The 20,960-nt window shown below is 52.3% G+C and overlaps 2 protein-coding genes across 8 annotated transcripts in view; one reads left to right on the top strand and one right to left on the bottom strand.

Moving 5' to 3' along the window:
• The window catches only part of TG (thyroglobulin), a 254,316-nt gene that overhangs the window by 168,090 nt on the left and 65,266 nt on the right, over window positions 1-20,960 (top strand). The window lies entirely within an intron of this gene.
• The window catches only part of SLA (Src like adaptor), a 90,325-nt gene that overhangs the window by 12,159 nt on the left and 57,206 nt on the right, over window positions 1-20,960 (bottom strand). For 4 of the 7 annotated variants that reach the window (XM_086695577.1, XM_086695578.1, XM_086695576.1 and 1 more), the window contains exons 3-5: window positions 11,008-11,105; window positions 1,530-1,629; window positions 391-477 (exon numbers count right to left, since the gene is read on the bottom strand). In XM_086695577.1, coding sequence (XP_086551703.1) covers window positions 391-477; window positions 1,530-1,629; window positions 11,008-11,068 — 248 coding nt within the window. In that variant the 5' untranslated portion in view covers window positions 11,069-11,105. Of the gene's footprint in view, window positions 1-390; window positions 478-1,529; window positions 1,630-11,007; window positions 11,367-16,864; window positions 17,016-20,960 lie in introns of those variants that run through there. The other 3 variants (XM_086695580.1, XM_086695579.1, XM_086695574.1) reach the window with 3 other exon arrangements.

Genomic DNA, 20,960 nt, shown 5'->3' with positions numbered 1-20,960 from the left:
TGTCTATCTGACAGGTGAGGGAAGGAATCCGAGCCATAAAGTGTTGAGGAGCTTGCCCACTGTCACACAGCCAGTAAGTGACAGGGGCAGGATTGCTGCCCAGACAGGCTGACTTTTCAGAGCTGCGTCCCTTTGATCGCAGTCTCTGAATGTTGATTGCTACGTGCCAGGAACACAGTGTTGGAGCTGAAAGGTTCAGCTCCCTTCATCTTTACTGACGGGAAAGCTGAGTCTCAGATAGGGCCTGGGGTTCGCCGAGGTCACACCCTTCCTTGTGGACTGAGCCAGAGTAAGAGTGAGCCTCTTGAAACTTCCTTTCTGCCGTGTGCCCTCACACACCACTAGCATAAATATTGGGCTTTATTGATGCTATTTCAGAAATGTACTCACCCATGGTAAACTCTGGCCACACATATTCCAGGAATATAACTCTCTCGGCCAGTGGTAAGGGAAATGGCTTTCCACCAGCCCCCTTCACTGTAAGAACAAGAACAGACAGGAAAGGGTGGACAGGTGAGTTGCAAAGCAAAGGAATGAGCAGGGTAACCAGATTGAACCTGGGGCACATAGGGCCGTTTCTTTTTTAAGACCCATTGTTGATCGTGTTGACCTCAATTTCTCCATAGGGAAATAACAGTTTTTAAGTATATCCCTTATTCCAAGCTAACCAGGAATGCTTCTCATGCTTTGGCACTGAGCCATCTTTTGGGGACCCACAGGTGATATGCCAGAATTGGAGGCTTTTAAAAATAACTTTACTATGTAGAATTATACCCTGAGATAGAACCAAGATAGTTTAGTTTGTCTGTGTCAATGAGAATCTAAATAAAAGGATTTTAGAGCCCCCTATTTGTTCTGTAGCCCATTTTGAGTCACGGAGAGGCAACAGGATGGGAGTCAATACTTTCTGTTTACTTTCTGTTTATCATCAGACATTTTCTTAGACCCCTGGGTCCTGCTGTCTGAGCCCAAACTGCACCAGTCTATAATACCAATGCTGCATGGTGGGAGATGAGACCAATGTGAGAAACAGACGCTGGATCACAAAGGGTCTCAAAAGCCACGTTAAGGAATTTGAATTTTATCCACCAGGCAATGGGGAGCCATTGAAGGTTTTAGAGCACTGGCAGCATTAAGGATTAAGCGCTTAGATCTTCTGTGTGGGCCAATTTCTTCACCTCATGATTGGAGCAGGGCCCAAGTGGAACTGGACAACTATAGCTAAGATCCAATGATCCCCATTCAGATAGCGCTCCCCCCCTTTTTATAAAAAATATTTTTTAATGTTTATTTTTGAGAGAAAGAGAGAGAGAGAGGGACAGAGTGCACGTGGGGAGGGGCAGAGAGAGAGGGAGACACAGAATCGGAAGCAGGCTCCAGGCTCCGAGCCGTCAGCACAGAGCCCGACTTGGGGCTCGAACTCACGAACCGTGAGAGCCAAAGTCAGACACTTAACTGACCGAGCCACCCAGGCGCCCCAGTGCTCCCCGTTTTTAAGGGATCGTGAAACATTTGGAAAGCCAACTCACTCAGAAATCACGCGTAGTTTCTCCCCTCGGCGGAATATGGGGGGGCTGATGTCAGGGGATGGGTAATCACTCAGCACGGCCAGGAAGTCACCGTCTGGTCCTGGGGAAACAAAGGCAAGGGATGTTCTTCTCCACAGGGAACCGAAAGGCAACCCCAGGAAGGGGAGGACTGAGATGAGTCCCTCCCGGGGACTTCTCAGCCGGAGATCATGATTTGCCTTGGAACAGCAGTTTAAAAAAAATTTTTTTTAATGTTTATTATTTTTGAGAGAGAGAGAGAGCCAGAGAGCAAGCAGGGAAGGGGCAGAGACAGAGGGAAACACAGAATCGGAAGCAGGCTCCAGGCTCTGAGCCATCAGCCCAGAGCCCGACGCGGGGCTCGAACTCACGGACCGCGAGATCGTGACCTGAGCTGAAGTTGTCCGCTTACCCGACTGAGCCACCCAGGCGCCCTGGAACAGCAGTTTATAGCAGGCCCTCCTCCCTTCAGCGATGGAGGCACAGAGAGCTTGAAGGAACCCCAAGGTCGGTGACCTCCTCCCATTCACAAGCCTGCCTTGGCCCTGCCGTTCTCCTCTGAGAAGGAGGGGATCCAGAGGTCCTGGGGCTGAAGTCACAAGATCTGGCTTCAGGCTTTAGTCATTGTGTCTACCGATCCAAGTGATCTTGGACAAGTCCCCGAACACCTGTGAGCCTCCATTCCCCATCTTTAAAGTGGGGCTACGAATACCTCAATCCGGGGTCCGCACGAGCTTAGGCAAAAGTATGTAGCAGCACCTCATGAATGATAAGGGGCTATAAAAGCATCTTTAGCCTTCCTGGGGCTTGTAGGTCCCCATCTGTCACATGTGTGGGGGCGGGGTATGTCACAGTTGGGCTACATGAGTTCTGAGGACCCACTGGGACCCAAGACTCTAACTCTGCAGGTCCTCAAAGCACTTCTTCCTTGTAGAATACCAGGCACCGTGTTGGGGATCTATTTAATAGGGACTTTGGGGCGGGGGTGGGAGAAAAAGTAAGTACCTTTCATCCTCTGTACCTTGAAAGTAATTCTGGTGAAGTTTTGAAAAGAAAGGCATGCTGTGTGGTTCACGCGAGTGCTGCTTACCGTGGGCTGGAGAGGCGATGATGCACTTTGGGGCACTGAGCAAAATCCCTGGTTCCCAGCCCTAGCAGGTTTGCCGTAATCCAGGCGCATCAGATGCAGGGTAATATTAGGGTACATCTTGGGGGAAGTATTATGCCTTACACACGGGTGAATTCAGCACCTGTTGGGCTTATCACTCCATCTGCCGGCTGGGCATCTGAACCCAAAATTCTGGGGGACTTTAATCACGTGTTCTTTCATTCTGCAATTGTTTACTGAGCACCTAACCGTGGGCAAGCTCACATTCTAGAGAATACATAAATAATCCTGGGAGGGGGCTTCACCTGCCCTCATCACCCCAGGAAAATCTGGAGAAATCCCGGCACTCGGGCATGGCAGGCTGGGTGACCCAAATTGGCCACGTTCTGGGATCCAGACACCCCCCCCCCACCCCACCCCCGCTGGGACCTCTAGACTTTGTCCCTTAGAGATCTAGATCTGGGACTCTCCAGCTCACAAGTGCCAGGACAGACGAAGCCGAAAGACGGCTTTGGTAGTCAATGGGTAAGATTGAATCAGAAGCCGGCTGTCAGCCTGGAACGGCACATTCAGACGTATTGCTCGCTTGGGGAAGCTGAGCTACACGCAATAAAGCAGATAAAAGCAAGCATTTTGGGGCACGAAATGGAAACCAAAAGTGATTCGTGGTAGCCACAGTCACCAAAAAGAGGCCAGGTCTCTGACCCGAGAAGGAGCAGTGCCCGGCCAGGGAGTAGCCGACCCTGAGCCTGTGGGGACACCTCCCTCACATACATCCTGCTTTGCCGAAGGAAAACAGGATCTTGTGTCGCCTGCCCCCGGCTCGACAGCAGGAGGTAGTGCCTCTGTCAGGCTTGAAGCCGGGAGTCCTGAGATCTGATAAGGGGTGCATCCAGATTTTGTGGGGCATGACACTCATGCAAATTGGGAACTCCTCCTTGAGAAAAGGAACAGAAAGGAAATTGCGAAGACAAGATCGTGCATGGTCCCTAGGAGGCTTCTGTGCCTTTGAGGAAGGACCTAGCACAGAGGATTTGTTCAGCTTCCCAGGAAAGCCGCCCCGATTCCGAGGCTGACCTGGCCACTCTGAGTGCCAGTGCGCCCTTTCCCTCTTGGGCCTGCATCAGTCTGGAAAATGAGGCGTTGGAAAATGTCTTCACGATGGAAATCTGGGCTGATGGCCCCACACATGAAGGGGGGCCACTTAACGTGTGTTCTTCTCAATTTGCCAGGACGCCCCGTCCTCAGAGGCTGTGACCAGTCTGTGCCCTCTGCCTTGAAAGCGCCTGGTCTCCCCTTTGTCATCCCTCCCACCCCCAGGAGGTTTGCCTGGTGCTCCTGCTGTGACCCCCACCCCCCACCCAGGACCCTAGGCTCTTCCTTTGAGGCCCAAGTTGTGTTCTGGGGTTTGCATGACTCTGGGGGACTGAGTGTGAACTCCAGGAGGAGCCGTCTTGCAGCACCCCCCCCTCCCCAGCACCCACTGCCCGGTCTCAGATGCTCAGGGCAGGTTTGAGGGATGAAGGCAAGGAGACGCCCCTGTGCTACTAGGCTCTTAAAAGCTGCCGTTGTGCTGCGTAAAGTGGTCCAAGAGAAGGAAACCTGTTTTGTGGCAGCCGCGTGGTGGGTGGGTGGTCGGTCATCACAGAACCAGCCCCTTGTGCAAAACAAGTGTTGGAAGGAAAGTCCCAGCATTCATTCTCCGTGATAATCACAGAACCTTGACGTAGACCACACGTCTCCACGGGGGCTGGGCCTTTGATGTCTGGATTCACGACTAAGACCGTGAAACAGAACAACCATCTTTCCTTACTTTAAAAACAGAAACAGAAACACAATCCCATTGTAACAACATTGGCTCAATAGTGGAAAGAGGCTTCAGGGGCTGGAGAGTTTCAATTGCACAATAACAGCGTTGAGTTTCCTGTGGAATTTCCGAAACGGTGATGTTTTTATAGCTGTAACACTTAAATGTGGCTGAGAAAACCTTGCTCTGGGCCTTTGCTTAAAGGTAATGGCCTTGCTGTGGGCCTTTGCAAGGGATTTTAGGTCCGTCCCTGTCAGCTGTCTCACCAGCACCGGGAAAACAACACAAGTTCAGTCTGCACTTCCGCGGGAAGGGCAGGCGTTCTTTGTAAAGTTTATTTATTTATTTTGAGAGAAAGAGAGAGAGAGAGAGCAAGCAGGGGAGGGACAGAGAGAGAGGGAGAGAATCCCAAGCAGGCTCCATGCTGTCAGCGCAGAGCCTGGCATGGGGCTCGATCTCGCGAACTGTGAGATCGTGACCCGAGCCAAGATCAAGAGTCGGACGCTTAACCGTCTGAGCCACCCAGGTGCCCCAGGAATGCAGTCATTCTAAATAAGGTCCGGTGCCAGGACCCCATGGAAGTCTTCCCTGAGCTTGGGAAAGTAAGAAAGTCAAGTTTGCTCAGAAAGCTGAAACATACTGTCAGGTGCTCCTGGAGCCCCAGGTTTGAAGGAGAGCTGAGCACTGGAATTAAGTCAGATAAGTGATTGATACCAAAGAGAGGCGTGGATAGGATTACTGAAGGTTTAAGATAAGGAAACAGAGTGAAAAATATGTGATGTGCATGAAGGAGAAATCCAGAGAGACTTTCCGAAGAGAGAACGGGCTTTGGAATCAGTCAGACCTGCCTTAACTTCCACCCCCACCACGTAATTGTTCTGCGATTTGGGGAAAGATTTATTTTTAACCAATCTGAGCTTGACTTCTTCATGTATAAAAATGGGAAATATCGAAATCTACCCTGTGTGATTGGGTTTGGATTCACGACGCTCCTGTCCCAACGAGAAGCTGCTGCTACCGTGTTTATGGGGTGGGATTATCATTACATAATCCAAGACCAATTTCAGCCAATCGTGCCCTGAAGTTTGAAAAGCCTCTACGATGTGTAAATTTGAAAATATTCTGTTCTTCCAAAAACAAACTCCATGTGGTGAGAACAGAAGATGAAATGCGGAAGACCAAATATTTACTGATACTGATATTGAGTCGGACTGAAGAAATTATACCGAAGAAATAGGAAGTGAATCCAAAAAAGGAGAGAGAACCAGGCAAACTTACTAGCCGCTTGGCCAAAGGAGAAGAGGCTTTTTTTTTTTTTTTTTTTTTTTTTGGCATTATTATTCCTTGTCATATCATTACCATTTCTTTTTAAATGCTAGAAACCTTTCCGAAGATTCCATTTATAGTTCTAGCAAAACCAGCCTTTCATTACTTCCAATGCTCCACACAACCCTAGGGACAACGAAGAAACAAATGCCGGGGGAGTTTTAGTAGCGTGTGCAGGGGAGGGCATGAGGGTTGTCAGGCTCCTGGTCATGTCCCTGAGCCACATAGCCCTCCTCGGCATGTAATTACCAGGCTGTCCCCAGTTAACGCTTGCTCCTTGACAGGTTGGGACAAAGGCTGGCTCTAAATGAGGCTTCCAAGTTGGCACCAGCCGCGGAGTGCAGTTGGTTGGCAAAGAGCTAAACAGCCCAGTGCTTTCAGATTCTGGTTTTGTATGTGCCTTGAATCATGCCCAAATCCATGGCCTCTGGAGAGTCAAAGCAGGCCTTACTTTTAGCATCTTTTCCGGGAAACACACACACACACACACACACACACAATGAACCAGTCAGACAAGGCTGGGCAGATTGGTCCCATAGAAGGTCTACCAAGTTCTGTTGATTACCACGAACCCCAGGGTGTACCTGTGGGTCCCATATTATGGGCTGAAAATGAGACGCAGCGGCCCACCTGTTCTTTCCTGTCCAAAGCCTTGGCTTCCCCACCTATGAGAGGGGGCGGATGGGGACTGATTAGATCCCGAGGCTCCCAGATGGCACAGCGAGGCAAAGGCACTCGCTTGGGAACCCACAATAGCGAGCTGAGTGCCCGGTCTCAAAGCCCAGTAACCTAGCAGCAGAGGGTAGACCCTGCTCTTGGCCACCTGTTCTTCTGGTTATGCTCCTGAACACCACCTGCACCACAATTAACAGCGTTTTTGTGTGCATTTGCTTTAAAAAATCTTCGGTCCCATTTTATGCAACGTGAAATCATGGTTTGACGGACCAGGTATATTTTGTATGGTATCCATGACATGTACAGAAGCTGTATATTCAGTGTAAACGTTGGACCTAGAACCATCTTATGGGCCAGAAGTGGGATGAGTTAGACCCTGGTTGATCTAGTCAAAGACCTGATGCAGGTTCCCTTATGGGGCACTGGACTGCCTGTGAATTCATCTGGTGGCCGTCCTCCCTCAGCTTAGAGAGCGCCCATCGCCTCCCAAAACACGTGAGCTTCTTGGAATTCCGTTGTTCGTAGGCATATGATGTGGGGGCGAAGGGACGGACTCTAGATTCAGACCCCCTGTTTCAGATCCCAGCTGTGTGGCCTCCCGACAAGTAATTGAACCTTCCCGTGCCTCGGTTTCCTCAGCTGCAAAGTGGAGGTGATAATAGCGATCACTTGCTGCAGCTGTTGTGGGGAGGAAGCGTGGACGTGTGTCAAACAATTGGAATCGTGTCTGGCGTGTCACAGGCACTGAGTCACTCCAGTTGTCCCCCATTTAGAAGTGAGACCAGAGAGACACTAAGGGGACAGACTGACTCCTCTCATCTCTCATTGTGTGTTAAGAGTCCAGGGGCGCCTGGGTGGCTCAGTCGGTTAAGCGTCCGACTTCGGCTCGGGTCACGATCTCGCGGTCTGTGAGTTCGAGCCCCGCGTCGGGCTCTGGGCTGATGGCTCAGAGCCTGGAGCCTGTTTCCGATTCTGTGTCTCCCTCTCTCTCTGCCCCTCCCCCGTTCATGCTCTGTCTGTCTCTGTCTCAAAAATAAATAAACGTTAAAAAAAAAAATTAAAAAAAAAAAAAAAGAGTCGGGGGCAGGACTAAATGCTGGGTCCCATGATGCAAGCTTTCAGCCTAAGCCGGGGGTGGGGGGAGGAGTGGGGGGCGGCTTGTAAGAAGTTCCTCGGGTTGTTCCTTCCCACTATCGTCGAATTCTGACCAGCACATCAGGGGCGGGGCCCAGCGATCTGCACTTCGGACAACTTTGCAGGGGATCTGATGCAGGTGGTCTGAGAATCATTCACTGAGAAGTGCCAGGCTGGGTCTGAGACTTCCCTGCCCCCTGCCTCTTCCTCCCCAGGGCCCCTCCCGTCAGCTCTTTCCATGGGGCAGCACCCATGATGCTATGTAAATGCACTGCTTAGCGCGATTTCTATCCTTGCATGGAAAAGGGGTCTGAACGGTGTCTGGGTTTACGTTACTGCCTCTTGCTTCAGGCCAGGGTGATAAAAGGTGAGGAGGGGAAAGAATACAAAGGCAGGGTGTGGGAAAAAGTCTAAAAATTCTCTTTAAGGTAGAGATACGCTACTTCCCCACTACCTGGGACTCCCCTAGGCCCTTCTCAATTCTGTGCTGCCTGTGTCTGGCACAGAGCAAGAGTCTGAACTGTGGAGAGAATCGCAGAGAAAGTGAGTTCTTTGGGATGATTCGGAAATAAGTCCTGGAACCCCCAGTTCAACCACTTTAAAACCTCTGGGAGGCATGCCCATTTAGACATAGCCTCGTGCAATCAGATAACCCCAAGTGGAGTTAAAAAGAGGGACTCCCCCCACATTTAGCAGGTAGCTATCTTGTGCTGTGATTGCTGTGAGGAGGGGAGGTTCTGACCTCCACTTGAGAGCTGAGCCCTGCCTTCTGGGAGGCTAAGTGCCTTACCCAAGGTCATTCGGCTTCGGGGGGCAGTGCCGGAAGCTCAGCAAGGTCATTTGTCTCTGAGACCTGCCCCATTTCCGTGGGTTTTGTGATATTGGTCTCTGGGAACTAGAGTAACCGGGAATGTTCTGGAAGGCTTAGTTAGGAGAACACGGATGGGCAAAGCCACATTGCAAGGCATCCACAGTCCTGGCTTGGGGTCGAAAGAGCTCTTGAAAGCTCACAAAACTCGTCTGCCTCGAAGTTTACAGATAGGCCTCCTGCTGATCCGTGTAGGGCCTGGGGCTTTGGATGTTTTTAATTCTCCTCCACTCGGGCTAACGACAGGGGAAGCTCCACTTGTGCGTTGGCCTAACGCCATCGGCTCCCCACACTACTTCCTGGGCATCTGAGCCTCACTAAACGAGTAAGCACGAGTGTTAGCTGAGTAGATGCCCTGTGCCATGAAAACCCCAACTCTTTGCATCATTTGACTAGAAACTAATAAATAACAGCATGAACTACAACCGCTTTCTTCTCCCTTCTTCAAGTGGATGTCAGAAAAAAAAAAAAAAAAAAAAGAGGAAATCAAGTTAGGACCGATCACAAGGGAAACTTTTCAGGGGTGGGGGATGAAAAGCCACCCGCTAACGCTTGATGTGGTAGCCTGGATCACGAACGGGGTCCCACCTGGGGAATTCTCTTAACCAGGGGGTGGAGGGCCGGGGAGACCCCTCCACCTCCTTTTGCGAGGTGACCTCCCACCCACACAGTGGAAAAAAGAGAAACTTATTTCGTGAGAATTTGCATTTAAAAAATAAGGGCAAATGAGCAAGCCCTTGGAGGCCCGTGTTTTCACGGGGTTTGCTCAAGCATGCCACCCCCCCCCGCCCCAGTGTGAGAGGTTAGCGTGACAAAATGGCTTCGGTGGGTGGGTGCATGGCCCCTGGGCCGGCCTGGGCCCTGGGAATTATAGTGTCCATTTTCTAAATCTCTTTTTTTTTTTTTGAACGTTTATTTATTTTTGGGACAGAGAGAGAGACAGAGCATGAACGGGGGAGGGGCAGAGAGAGAGGGAGACACAGAATCGGAAACAGGCTCCAGGCTCTGAGCCATCAGCCCAGAGCCTGACGCGGGGCTCGAACTCCCGGACCGCGAGATCGTGACCTGGCTGAAGTCGGACGCCTAACCGACTGCGCCACCCAGGCGCCCCAGTATAGTGTCCATTTTCTATAAGGAGCCGTGGCCGGAGGGGAGGCTGTGACTTGAGGTGGTTTGGAGAAGGTGGGAGAAGGGCCCAAGCTGGCCCCTGGTGGCAGCTGACTCGGCCGCTTTGTGTAACGGCACCCAGTTCAAAGCTGTGCACAGGAGATAAAGGGGCCCAGGGTGCACACCAGCTGCCCCGCCCCATCACATGGAAATCTCCTTTGTCCAGAAGAACATTCTTTCTTAGGTTTAAGGAAGGGGGGTGACCGGGCTGGAACAGACAACCACCAGTGCTGCCCGGCATCTGACTGGAGGGGAGGGCCAGGTAGCAGGGTCTCTGGACGCTCACTTGGGAGCATCTGAGTGATCATGAGACCATGTATAACTGGGGTGTCTCCATTTTGGAAGACGTGAAAAGACATCCCCTGTCTGAAGGAGCCACAGAAGTTGTGGAAGGAGAGACAGGGCACCCGACGCTGTCTGCTCCCGGCAGGCAGGATGGTGGACGTCTGTGCATGTGATCTTTGCTCGGTGCAGGGTTGTGGGGGACCCGGGGGACCCAGGGCGTTAGCAGAGGGAGACTAAGCCTGAGCGCTGTGCTGTAAGATAGGAGATGGAAATGTCCCAAGGGGACTCACCCTGGGGACACCGATGGATCTCCTGACCTCCTCATCACCCCCTTCCCAAGCCCCTAGAGGACCCACACAGTGCACCACCGCTGCCCCACCCAGAGCCCCGTGAGTTTCACTCCCAGCCTTTGCCTTCTGCTTGCCTTGTAGCTCTCTGACCAATCTCCAAAGGGCTCTGTCGCTTGAAGAGTCCACCTCGACCTGGCAGCTCCATGGGAACCTGCCTTCTGACATCCCTGTCTGAGCTGTGACATTGTGCCCTCCCCCTAGAACGGGTGGCCTCCTGATCCTACCGGGGGGACACAGGATTCCTTCCTTTCCAGGGAGATTTCCTCGAGCTGTATCTAGCTTCATCGAGTTGCTCTGCAAAAGCATTTGCAGAGCTCTGATAATACTAACCCCATGATCATATCCTATCACGGGCTGGCAGGGTGTGGTAGGCAAGAGCCCACGTTCCAGAATCAGACCGGCCTGGGTTGGAAATCTGAATCTCTGATTAGCTAATTGCATGCCCTCACGAGTCTCAGTTTCCCCACTTGTCAAATAAAGGCGGAACCGGCTGCTCTCGAAGGTCCGTCACACAATGCCAGAGACCCAGCCGTCACCCCAGGCGCCACCGCTCAATCTTTTTTAACACGTAGTTTTGAAATGTTAGCTACAAGCCAAGCAAGAGAGGCAGGTGCATTGAGTGCCCAGGCGCCTGGTGCCCTGTTTCAACAACCGTCAGCACCCCTGTGGCTCAGTCTTGGCCCCGGCTGTCAAGCGACGGAGTGAAGCATCACACCCGAGACCCAAGAAGCCAGACTTACCATCTGGGCTGGGCACAGGCCTCTCGGGGGGTGCCGGGGTGGATCTCATACTGTTTCCCATCGCTCTGTCTCTCCGGGCTGTCGAAGATGCGGGACGCCTGCAGCACAGGGGATACACACAGCAAGTCAGCCACGTGCCGACCCCTCTGGGTGAAGAATGACCCAGTTTAGAGTACATCGTGCATCATTTTTCGGCAGCTCACTTCTCGAGGGGCGGGTGTGTTCACGCGAAGATGAGATTCGTGAATGTTGGTTACATTTGCTCAGCCCTGCTTCTTTTATCAAGGGAATGACAGAGAAAACCACAGAGAGGGAAGTTGCCAGCAAATGCTGTTGGTGGCAGAAGTTTCCATTCCTCCGCACCCTGGCTGTCGGAAAGCAGCCAGTGGTGTCTGTGCAGAGCGAGGGACCTTTCAGATGGGCCTCGGCTTCCCCACTCCCGACCCCGCCCCCAACCCTCCCCTCCCCCCATGCACCCGGAGCTCTGGGCGCCCAAAACTCGGGAGGCACCGGCCTTACAATCAAAAGACGGTGAGGAGAGGGTACTTTCTGCCTCAGTTTTCTTCTACGTGAAATTTCTCAACATGCTGTAACCAGTGAAGAAGGGAAAGTCCATAACGATGCTGTGCGATCACGGCGGGCTTCGTGCACACATCGCCACAGGAGACACGTACATGTGCCGTGACGTCTGATTATCCTAAAGTCCCCGCACCAGTAACCCCCTTTGTGCAGTGAAGGCAACTGAGTGCCTGAGAGGGTAAGGATCTTGTCTCGGGTCACGTAGCACGCGACCCACATTCTGGGTCTGTGCGTGCAAGCTTGGTGACCTTGGGCCTTGACCCTTTCCTGCCTGTTTCGGGGACTAATGATACGACGACATTCGGTTGTGGCTGCAAAGTTAGCAGATAAAGCACGAGGAGCACTTAGACCGTGGCTTGGCATGAAACCCATGTTTGTGATTGCCACCTGCGGGGTACTTTCTGGGTGTCCGTCATGGTAAACCTTCAAATTCTGGGCCCTCATACAAGCATTTTAGAAGGGAGCTGAGGTGATGACAGAAAACGTGTTTTCCCGGGCTCTTTGAAGCACAGAGAAGAAGGCCCCACCCATGCACAGGAACCATTCTTGTCTCTTGGGGATAAACAGGAGAATCGATGGGGGCAGGTTCCCCCAGCTGGTGCCCAGCCCAGCTGGAAACTTCGACTCCACCCCTTTCTTCTTCTGCAGTTTGGGGTCGAGGCCTGAGTAGCGTGAAAGGGTCCAGATGTCAGCCAACCCAACCCCCCACCCTGGCCTGAAATCCTTCCTCGATGCACTGCAAGTTCAGATTCTAGAAAGATCTACGTTCGCAGCAAGGCTTTCCAGAGATTGAGGGAGGTCTGCATCACTCCCTAGTTTAGAGAGGCGGAGGTGGTGAGGTGGGGCAGTGTATTGGGAAATGAGGAAAGCCAAAATTAGTTTTGTTTGGAAGTTAGTGTATTTTAAATATTTACATGAATAGTCCATCGGTCGTAACTCAAATAGTTCAGAGTATAATTGTGCTCTTTCTGAGATCATTACAAGCTGGCAAGGGCTCTGAGCTCAAAACGCACCACGGAAAGTGTGGCGGGAAGGGGTCACACATTCAAATTTACGAAGCCCATCTTCTGATCCTCTTTTAGGGGTGAGGCCCCTCCGGGCGTGAGTCACTCGTTTCCTCTATCTTGCCACCCCTACACAGCCAAAAGGACACCTTGGACCCTGGCAGGGCCCTTCCCGCAAGCCAGGCAGATGTTAACAGCATCCCCTGGCTCCAGGAGGCAGGGACCGGTTGTCTAAGTCCCCAGCTCCTACAGCCTCGTGAAGGCACTCAAGAAAACGTGCTCCTCAAAAGTGCTCGAGAAACCACACCAGTGGAGCGGCTGGGAGCCTCATTCCCTGCAGCTCGGTGCTGGCCCTGAGTCAGCGCCCCGAGAAAGGCAGGCCCCTGGGATCCCACCCACCTGGCGGGGAACTCGGGCCGCCTCTGAGGCCCCACCTTAGACATGTCCAGGGAAGGAGCGAAGCAAGCAGCCTGCGGCTCGGAGGAGAAGCCTGTCCCGCACAAAACCCCGCTCCCGTGTGCCGTGCAAAGACGTCCCACAGAGCCCCCGCCACCTCTGTCCTGCTCCGAGCGCTGTCCTGGAGCCCATCAGCCACCTCAGACCCCCAGCTTCCCTGGCTGTCATGGCCGAGGCCTGGAGAAGGCTCTCAGGACGGGCTGGGGAGAGGTCGACTCTGACCCGTGTAGGCTAGCCTCGCCCCTGTCTCTCCCATGTGTCCCCACGTCGCAGTGCGTGCTGTCACCAGACCCCCTAGCAGTGCCGTTCTGTTCCCCACAGCCAGACACTTGGCATTCAGCACCAGTTAAACGCCAGGGGTCATACCTTTCCCCTTCCCCCACCCCACTTGGGGTGCCATTTCCCACCCACCGGACATCCCAGCACCCTCCCCCCCGCCCCACCTTCTCCCTTGGAGCCCCTTTCTGGCGACAGCCCCCGGCCCCCATGTCCCCCTGTCTCCTTCCTTCACACCACAATTCCAGAACGGTCGTGGGGAAAAGACCTTGTCATCTAGCAAAGTGAACTCTGACTTCACTCCCTCCCGACAACTTTGTAATTCTCAAGGATTCGTTTGCAATTTGGGGCAGGGGGGAGGGGGTTCTTGGGATCCAGGACAGGGAAAAGAAAGACTTGAAACTCGCATTTCTCAGGTGGGAAAACTGAGGTCCGTCCAAGAAAAGAAACATACCCAGGGTGGTGACACGAGAAAGGTCGGGTAGGTCCCAGAGGTCTGACACACTCCCTCCGCCCTGCTCCTCCAGCTCTGGTCTCTTCCGTCTTGCAGGTGCACGTGTGCACCAGCCCACTATATCCCGCGCCGTTCAGAAAACCCCAGAAAGTCTCAACAGCCCTTAGTGGTCTTCTTGTGGGCTTCCTGTAGTCTCCAGGAAGGAGTTAACTTATCTGAGAGAGGCTTTTATTTGAGCAGAGTAAAAATGCCCCCAGAGACCGAAAGCCGGAGTCTCCCTAATGAAATGGCTGAGCAATCTGATTTAATCTGTGACAGTTTTATGCAGGGGCTGGAGGTGGGAGAGAGGGTATGAGGCACATAATTGCTTCCAGGAACAAGAAAGAAAGGGCAAAAGAGAAATGAGTTAATTAAAATTAGCTCTGAACGTTTGGTTTCTTTCTCCGTTTTCTTTGGGATGTCAAGGATCAGAGCTGGCATTTGCCTCTTACCTTCCCCCTAGTGTTTAGAGCAAAGCTGTTTTCTTTTTTTTTTTTTTTTTTTAATTTTTTTTTTCAACGTTTTTATTTATTTTTGGGACAGAGAGAGACAGAGCATGAACGGGGAAGGGGCAGAGAGAGAGGGAGACACAGAATCGGAAACAGGCTCCAGGCTCTGAGCCATCAGCCCAGAGCCCGACGCGGGGCTCGAACTCCCGGACCGCGAGATCGTGACCTGGCTGAAGTCGGACGCTTAACCGACTGCGCCACCCAGGCGCCCCAAAGCTGTTTTCTTTGTGAGAACTTGGGCCTCAGTTGACTCCTCTGGAAAGCGAGATGAGTGAAAAAGATGGTCTCCAAAGACAAACCACTTAGCCCCCCTTTTTTAAGTTTATTTTTTTTAATTTATTTGGAGAGAGAGAGAGTGTGTGTGTGGTGGGGGGGGGGGGGTAGGGGCGGGGAGGGAAGAGGCCGAGAGAAAAGGAGGGAAAGAATCCCAAGCAGGCTCTGAGCTATCAGGGCAGAGCCCAAGGCGGAGCTTGATCCCATGAACTTCAAGATCATGACCTGAGCCAAAATCAAGAGTCAGACACTTAACCCACTGAGCCACCCAGGCGCCCCGCACTTAGCCCCTTTTAATTCTAGGAGTCAAGACTCCGTGACTTTTTAAGAACTATTAATAAAAGAACCGTCATCACTTCTCTTATCAAGCTCCATTACAGAATCCTTACCCTGTCTTTATATTCTTCGGGGTCAAGGGAAGGCTGTTCTGTGCTCTGCCTTCTGGTGGGCAGTTAGAAGACACACTGCATTTAATCTCCCAGCATCCCTGGGGCTGGGAGCTGTGGGGAGACTTCCTCTTCCACCCTCTCGGGGCGGAGGTCAGCTGGTGAGCTCACCTTCCACACTCCGGGAGCTAGACGCATGCAGGGCCCGGATGCAGGACGCACACCTACCTCTCCTGACTTCGGCACCGACGGCCTTTCCCAGTGGCCGTGCCTCTGCCTTCCTGCACGGGGAGGAAGAAAGATCCCCAAGGACCTCTGGGCAGTGCAGACACACAGCACGGAGAGGTCACACGGCTGCAGGGAGTTGCCCTCGGTCGTGTGGGAGGCACTCGCCAGCTACCCTTCTCTGGCTAGGTTGCTGTTGGACCAGATCAGGGATCCTTTCATTGTGCGTTCTGCATTATCTTTTAAATACAGCAGTCAGACTTCTCAGAACCTTCCATTCCCGGATGGCATCCCAGGACAGTTCTCTGTGCTTTATCCACTTCGCGCTTCCATTGCCCGGGCCTCAGTGTTGGAAAGGACCGTAGCCTGAACCCCGCCCCGCCCCCCACCTTGGGCGCTGGGGGCACAGAGTTGAGGAGCCCCAGCCAAAGGAAGGTGGGGCCGGACTCTGTTATAAAACCAGAAACAGCTGGAAAACCTTATCGACATGCAGCCTGCCCTTTGACCTTGGAAAATCCCCCCACAAAGCGTGACAGCGTAAACCCACTCGCATGACCAGCTTCTAAGGCGTGGAAGCGTGATGCCACCGGTGGGGAACGTCACCATCCGCTGTACCCTGACCCCAACGACGGCAGAAGTAACCAGAGCCACCATCACCACCGTGGCGGATCAGATTTTGCTCCGCATTTTCTAGCCGCCATGTCCCAGGTTGCTCCAGAGGTGAGATAAATTCACTTGTCCAGGGCTATACGACTCGTAAGAGGGAAGCCTGGGCTTCAAACCAGGTCTGCCAGATCCCAAAAGCTGTGCTCTCACCCTCCGTGAAACGCTGTCTTGCTTTCCTGCCCTCTGGTTCTCAGAAAAGTGATTTTTGAAAGCCATCAAAGTAAACTTCTGGGACCGTAAACTTCTGGGGGAAACTTTAATACAAGGGACAGGGAGGTCCAGAAGGCTCTCTGGGACGTCAGGAGGCAATGTTTGGGAGCCCGTGTCTGGGAATCTGGCAGGGGCGAATCATCCAGGAGAGAGAGGCAGTTAAGGTGTGCTCAGGTCTCAGTACCACCCTTAGGTGGCCTGTGTGGTCACAAGAGCCAGAGTGAGTCATGTGGAGTGTTTTCCACCCTTTCACAGTATTATTTTAAAGAACTGTTAAATGCTGTAAGGGGAGGGGGGACGGAGAAACAAGAAACACCAACTGTGCTTATAGTAGCCCGGTGTTGCAAAAAATTCACACACATTTGCTAATACGTGTACAAAAATATGAAAGGAGATGATTTCCAAGATGCTTTCAAGGGCTCTCTCTGGGTGGTGATTTTCTCAGGTAAATGTTATCGATTTCTTATTTACACCCTTTCTAAAAACTCCAGGTGTTTCCCCCACGGGCATGGCTTGCTTTTATAATCAGAAGCGGAGCTGGGAAAGAATAAGGAATCTCTGAAAGGGTTTTCAAGGCAGGCAAGCCTGAGTTCAGATTCCTGCTCCCAACCTACTGGCTGTGTGTCCTTTGCCAAGTTCCCGCACTTCTCTGAGCCTTGAGTTTTAAATCTATAACTTTGGGAGACAAATATATGCCCTGCAGGGTTGTTTTGAGGGTTAAATTATAGATCATATCTAAAGCGGAGATACGTTTGGTAAATCAAACAGCTAAAGACTTACCAAAGCTAGATCCCTTGGTGGTATTGGGTGGCCAGCTAACTCACTGCAAGCTCGAGCGGGTCTCTTCTCCTCCTTGGCCTCAGCGTTCTCAAATACCGTGGGGAAAGCGTTGGGACAGACAATGGCTCATGGCCCTGTTGCCTCAATTGTCCGTCCACTGTGACGGGGACCTGGTACCCGCCCAGTTGACTTGGGGCTTGCTTGGTGCTGCCTGTGGTCTGATGCTGTGCACCAGAAGCGAGAGCTGGAACAGGGGCTTAGCATTGGTTGGTTTCCCTGCCAAGGATCTCGCAGGATTTCCGGGGGCACCCCCCCACATCCTGACCTCACTCGACAGGTGCACCTGTGCTGTGACCCACATTGTTCCCTGCTCTCCTCTCAGGGCAGGTGCAGCCACAGCCTGTCCTCCCTATCCCCCAACCCCACCTTGTTCTCCTTTCTTGCATGGCGGAGGAGGGCTGTGGTATGGCCTTGGCTCCTGGGACACTGGCCAGGACAGGCAGCCGGCTCAGAAAGGTGCTCGAGTGCTCCCTCTTCCTCCTCCTGCCTAACTCAAAACCAGAGCCTTTAAATGGCCACTTGGAGGAGACCTCAGGATCCTCTCATCCTGGATACTCCAAACCTGTTGGTTGAAGAGTTTCCCCAGGGGCGCCTGGGTGGCTCAGTCGGTTGGGCATCTGATTCTTGATTTCGTCGCAGGTCATGTTGTCACAGTTTGTGGGATAGAGCCCCTTGTCACGCTCTATGCTGTCAGCGTGGATTGGAATTCTCTCTCTGCCCCTTCCCTGCTCTCTCTCTCTCTCTCTCGCTGTGTGTCTCAAAATAAATAAGCTTAAAAAAAAAAAAGAGCTTCCCCAGAAGCTTAATATGTAAAAATAGATAAAAGCAAGCTGCTGGTTGGGGACTCAGGGTTCAGGACTCTTACCCCTCCACTCTCTTGATGGGACAACCGAATCTGAGGATATCGTAAAGCACCAATTGAAAAGTGGCAGTTCAGTGCCCTCATATCACAAAGAAAAGGCTCAGAGAGGGCAAGCAACTTGCTCAGAGTCACCTGGGAAGTTTGGACAGGGACCAGAACTCCCTGTCCAGCACTCTGTCCACCATTCTGCCTGACCCACGTGTCCCTGAGCCTGTGTTCCGGCTCCTTCTGCACTTGCGTGCCCAGAAAGGGATCCCCTGTATTCTCAGGCCGACAGAGAGCCTCAGCTCCACCCTAAGACTAGGATAACATGTTAGGATGTCATGGGAAGAAGCCAGATTCGGGGCCAGTTGGTGCTGAAGCAAATTTCAGCCTCACCCGTGTTACGTCACTAAGCCTCTTTCCATCGCTCGTTTTTATTTTAACAACGGACCTAACAGCCACATCTGCCTTGCTGGGTTTTCACAAGTAAGATTTCGAGAGAGGAGGTATCACGGGTGGCACACATCCTGGGGTCTGTGTGGCTGGCCTCTGCCAACAGTAAATGCTTCACGAGCGAGGAAGTGTGGTCCGTGTGATGTGGGGTCCGGCATGGAGAGATAGGCAAAGAGCCAATCCCCGCGTGGCTTTAGCATCGCATTGAATAAAAAGAAGAAAGTCTCCCCACCATTTGTTTCTTTTCTCCATCAGCTTTTTATACACAGAGGCCGCCAGTATACAGGACCGTTATAAATATATAAAACCCATTAGCTGACATCATAAACACTGACATCATAAACACTGAAAAAAGTCCGTCGTAAAGATAATTATTTTGGTATCAGATGACGCAGGTACACAATTATGCAGAACGGAGAAACAGTAAATATGGGTAGGCTTTTTCTTTTCCTTCCAAATACAGATACTTGGGAAATGCATGTTTCCATAGAAGGAGGGGGGGGGGGCGCTGCAGACTCGCGTACAGATGCTAAAGGTCGCCTGGACACGGGGGCCCAGGGAGGTGAAGCTGGAGACTCTCTTACTACACCACATTGCACAGCAGGACTTCGTTTTGCTTTTTATTCACACACACCAATCAACGGGGTGGCTCATAAACTTATCAAACAAGCTGGAAATTGGTATTTTGCTAACGACATCATTTGCATATGCTGAGCCACCTGCTCCAGGGCCTTCGCCCCTCTCTGTGGATCACTCGTCACAACACAGATGCGGGGGTCCTACCCTCCGGTGTTCTTAGACGTTTCCTCTAGTGGGGCGTGGGCACTGGTCTTTCTCCAGAAACCCCAGGATATTTGCATGTGCTTCTAGGGATGAGAAACACTGAGCTACTCTTTTTTTGTTGTTGTTTTTTTAAAACCTCCTCAGGAATCCTGCATTGCCCTTTAAGTGGATTATAATTGTAACAGTTACTTGTGTGATTGTTCAACAATGACCCTAAGTGCTGTAAAGACAGTGGCCAGATCTGATTTTACCCGTGGCTGGAACACAGAAGCTACTCCATAAAACAGAACAGAATAGGTGGAGAATAGAGGGACAGTGTGCCCAGGAGAGGGAGAGAGAGAGAGAGAGAGAGGGAGAGAGGGAATGAATTCGTGGTGTGGTAGTAAATGTTTAACAATCAGTGATGGGCAGAGGGAGGATGATTCTGATCTGTAAGGGTTGCTCACCTCTGGGGTGTAAATATTCCCACCATGGCTGATTTCCGGCTTGCAAGGTGACCTCCCCGGACGCGGAGTTAGGAAGAGGTGCGCACAGTGGGCCCTCACAAGCCAGGATGCACTGGCTCCAGGCACCGGTGGAAGGAATCGACTTTCTCCCAACAATCACCCGTATCCGGAACAGCTACCCAAAGACATCTCCGTCGCTTTCAAAGAAGAGACACTGATCTCGATGATGACCACCCACTACATGGAGGGTCTGAATCCAGTGTTTGAAGTACAGTGACTCATCTGATACCCCAAAGAGCCCACCATACGTCGTACAGATGAGGAAACAGAGTCTCAGAGAGGTTGAGTAAGGTGCTCAGGGGCACACAGCTCATTCAGTGGCCGGGCCAGCTTTCAAACCCTGATTCTTTTTTTTTTTTCCAATGTTTACTTATTTTTGAGAGAGACAGAGCGTGAGCGGGGGAAGGGGCAGAGAGAGAGGGAGACACAGAATCCAAAGCAGGTTCCAGGCTCCGAGCTGTCAGCACAGAGCCTGATGCGGGGCTCGAACCCACGGACCGCGAGATCATGACCTGAGCCGAAGTTGGCCGCTTAACCGACTGAGCCGCCCAGGTGCCCCAAACCCTGATTCTTTTTACTACCAACCCTGATTCCTTCCACCACCCTCGTCCCAGCACTATACACTTTTAAATCAGCTAACAAACACCCTAAGAGCTAGGATTGCCGGGAGACGAGAGAAGGCACACAGGTCTGGGAGTCGGCACGTCCCCTGCCTGTGTCCTTCAAGGCCCCTTGCTTCCGACCACTGCGAAGCCACTGCTGCTCCTGGAAGAGCCGGCTGTCGGGCCCTTCCCTCACACCTCTGCCCCTCTGCTCCGAGCCCTGAGGTACCGAGGGGAACTTGGCGACTTTGCGTTAGCATCATTTGGACGGGTGGGGTGACTCCAGCACGGGGAGAGGGAGCATTAACCCATTTCTCCTCCCTAGTTTTTCCTCATGTTTACTTCCCGTACGTTATGGCTTTGGAACCCACAACGGGCCCGCTAGCCTCTCGGAGACGTGGGGTGAACCACCTTCCTTCTTCGGGTATCGGCTTGCTCCCCTGTAAATAGCAGGTAGACCAGAGGGAGGGCTCCGTGTTCCTCACAGATCCGTGCCGTCTCCCCATGGGCGGAGCATATGGCAACCGGAGAAAATCCGGAGCCTACCGTGTGCCGAGGAAGGGTTTTACACGGACCCACCGGACCCCCACGACCGGTCTACGTAGGACACATCACCGTCACGCCGCGCTTCGTAGAACTAGGGAAACTGAAGCCTGAGCATTTCTAGAACCTGTCAGAGGTCCGTTTGTAAGGGGTGGAGGTAGGATTTGAATCCAGGCGTCTGGCTCCCGAGCAGGGCTCTTAGCTGTGTGCTCGGAGGCATGAGGGAATGGACAGAGGGTCGTATAAAGCTGAATGCATCCTTTTTTTGTGAGGAGGTCGTGATGCTATTACCTTTTGACGTGCGG

This window comes from Puma concolor, chromosome F2, assembly GCF_028749965.1.
Source record: "Puma concolor isolate L17-30 chromosome F2, mPumCon1.1.hap2, whole genome shotgun sequence".
NCBI lineage: Eukaryota > Metazoa > Chordata > Mammalia > Carnivora > Felidae > Puma > Puma concolor.
Note: the sequence above shows the minus strand (reverse complement) of the source record. Positions and strands in the feature narration are given on the sequence as shown.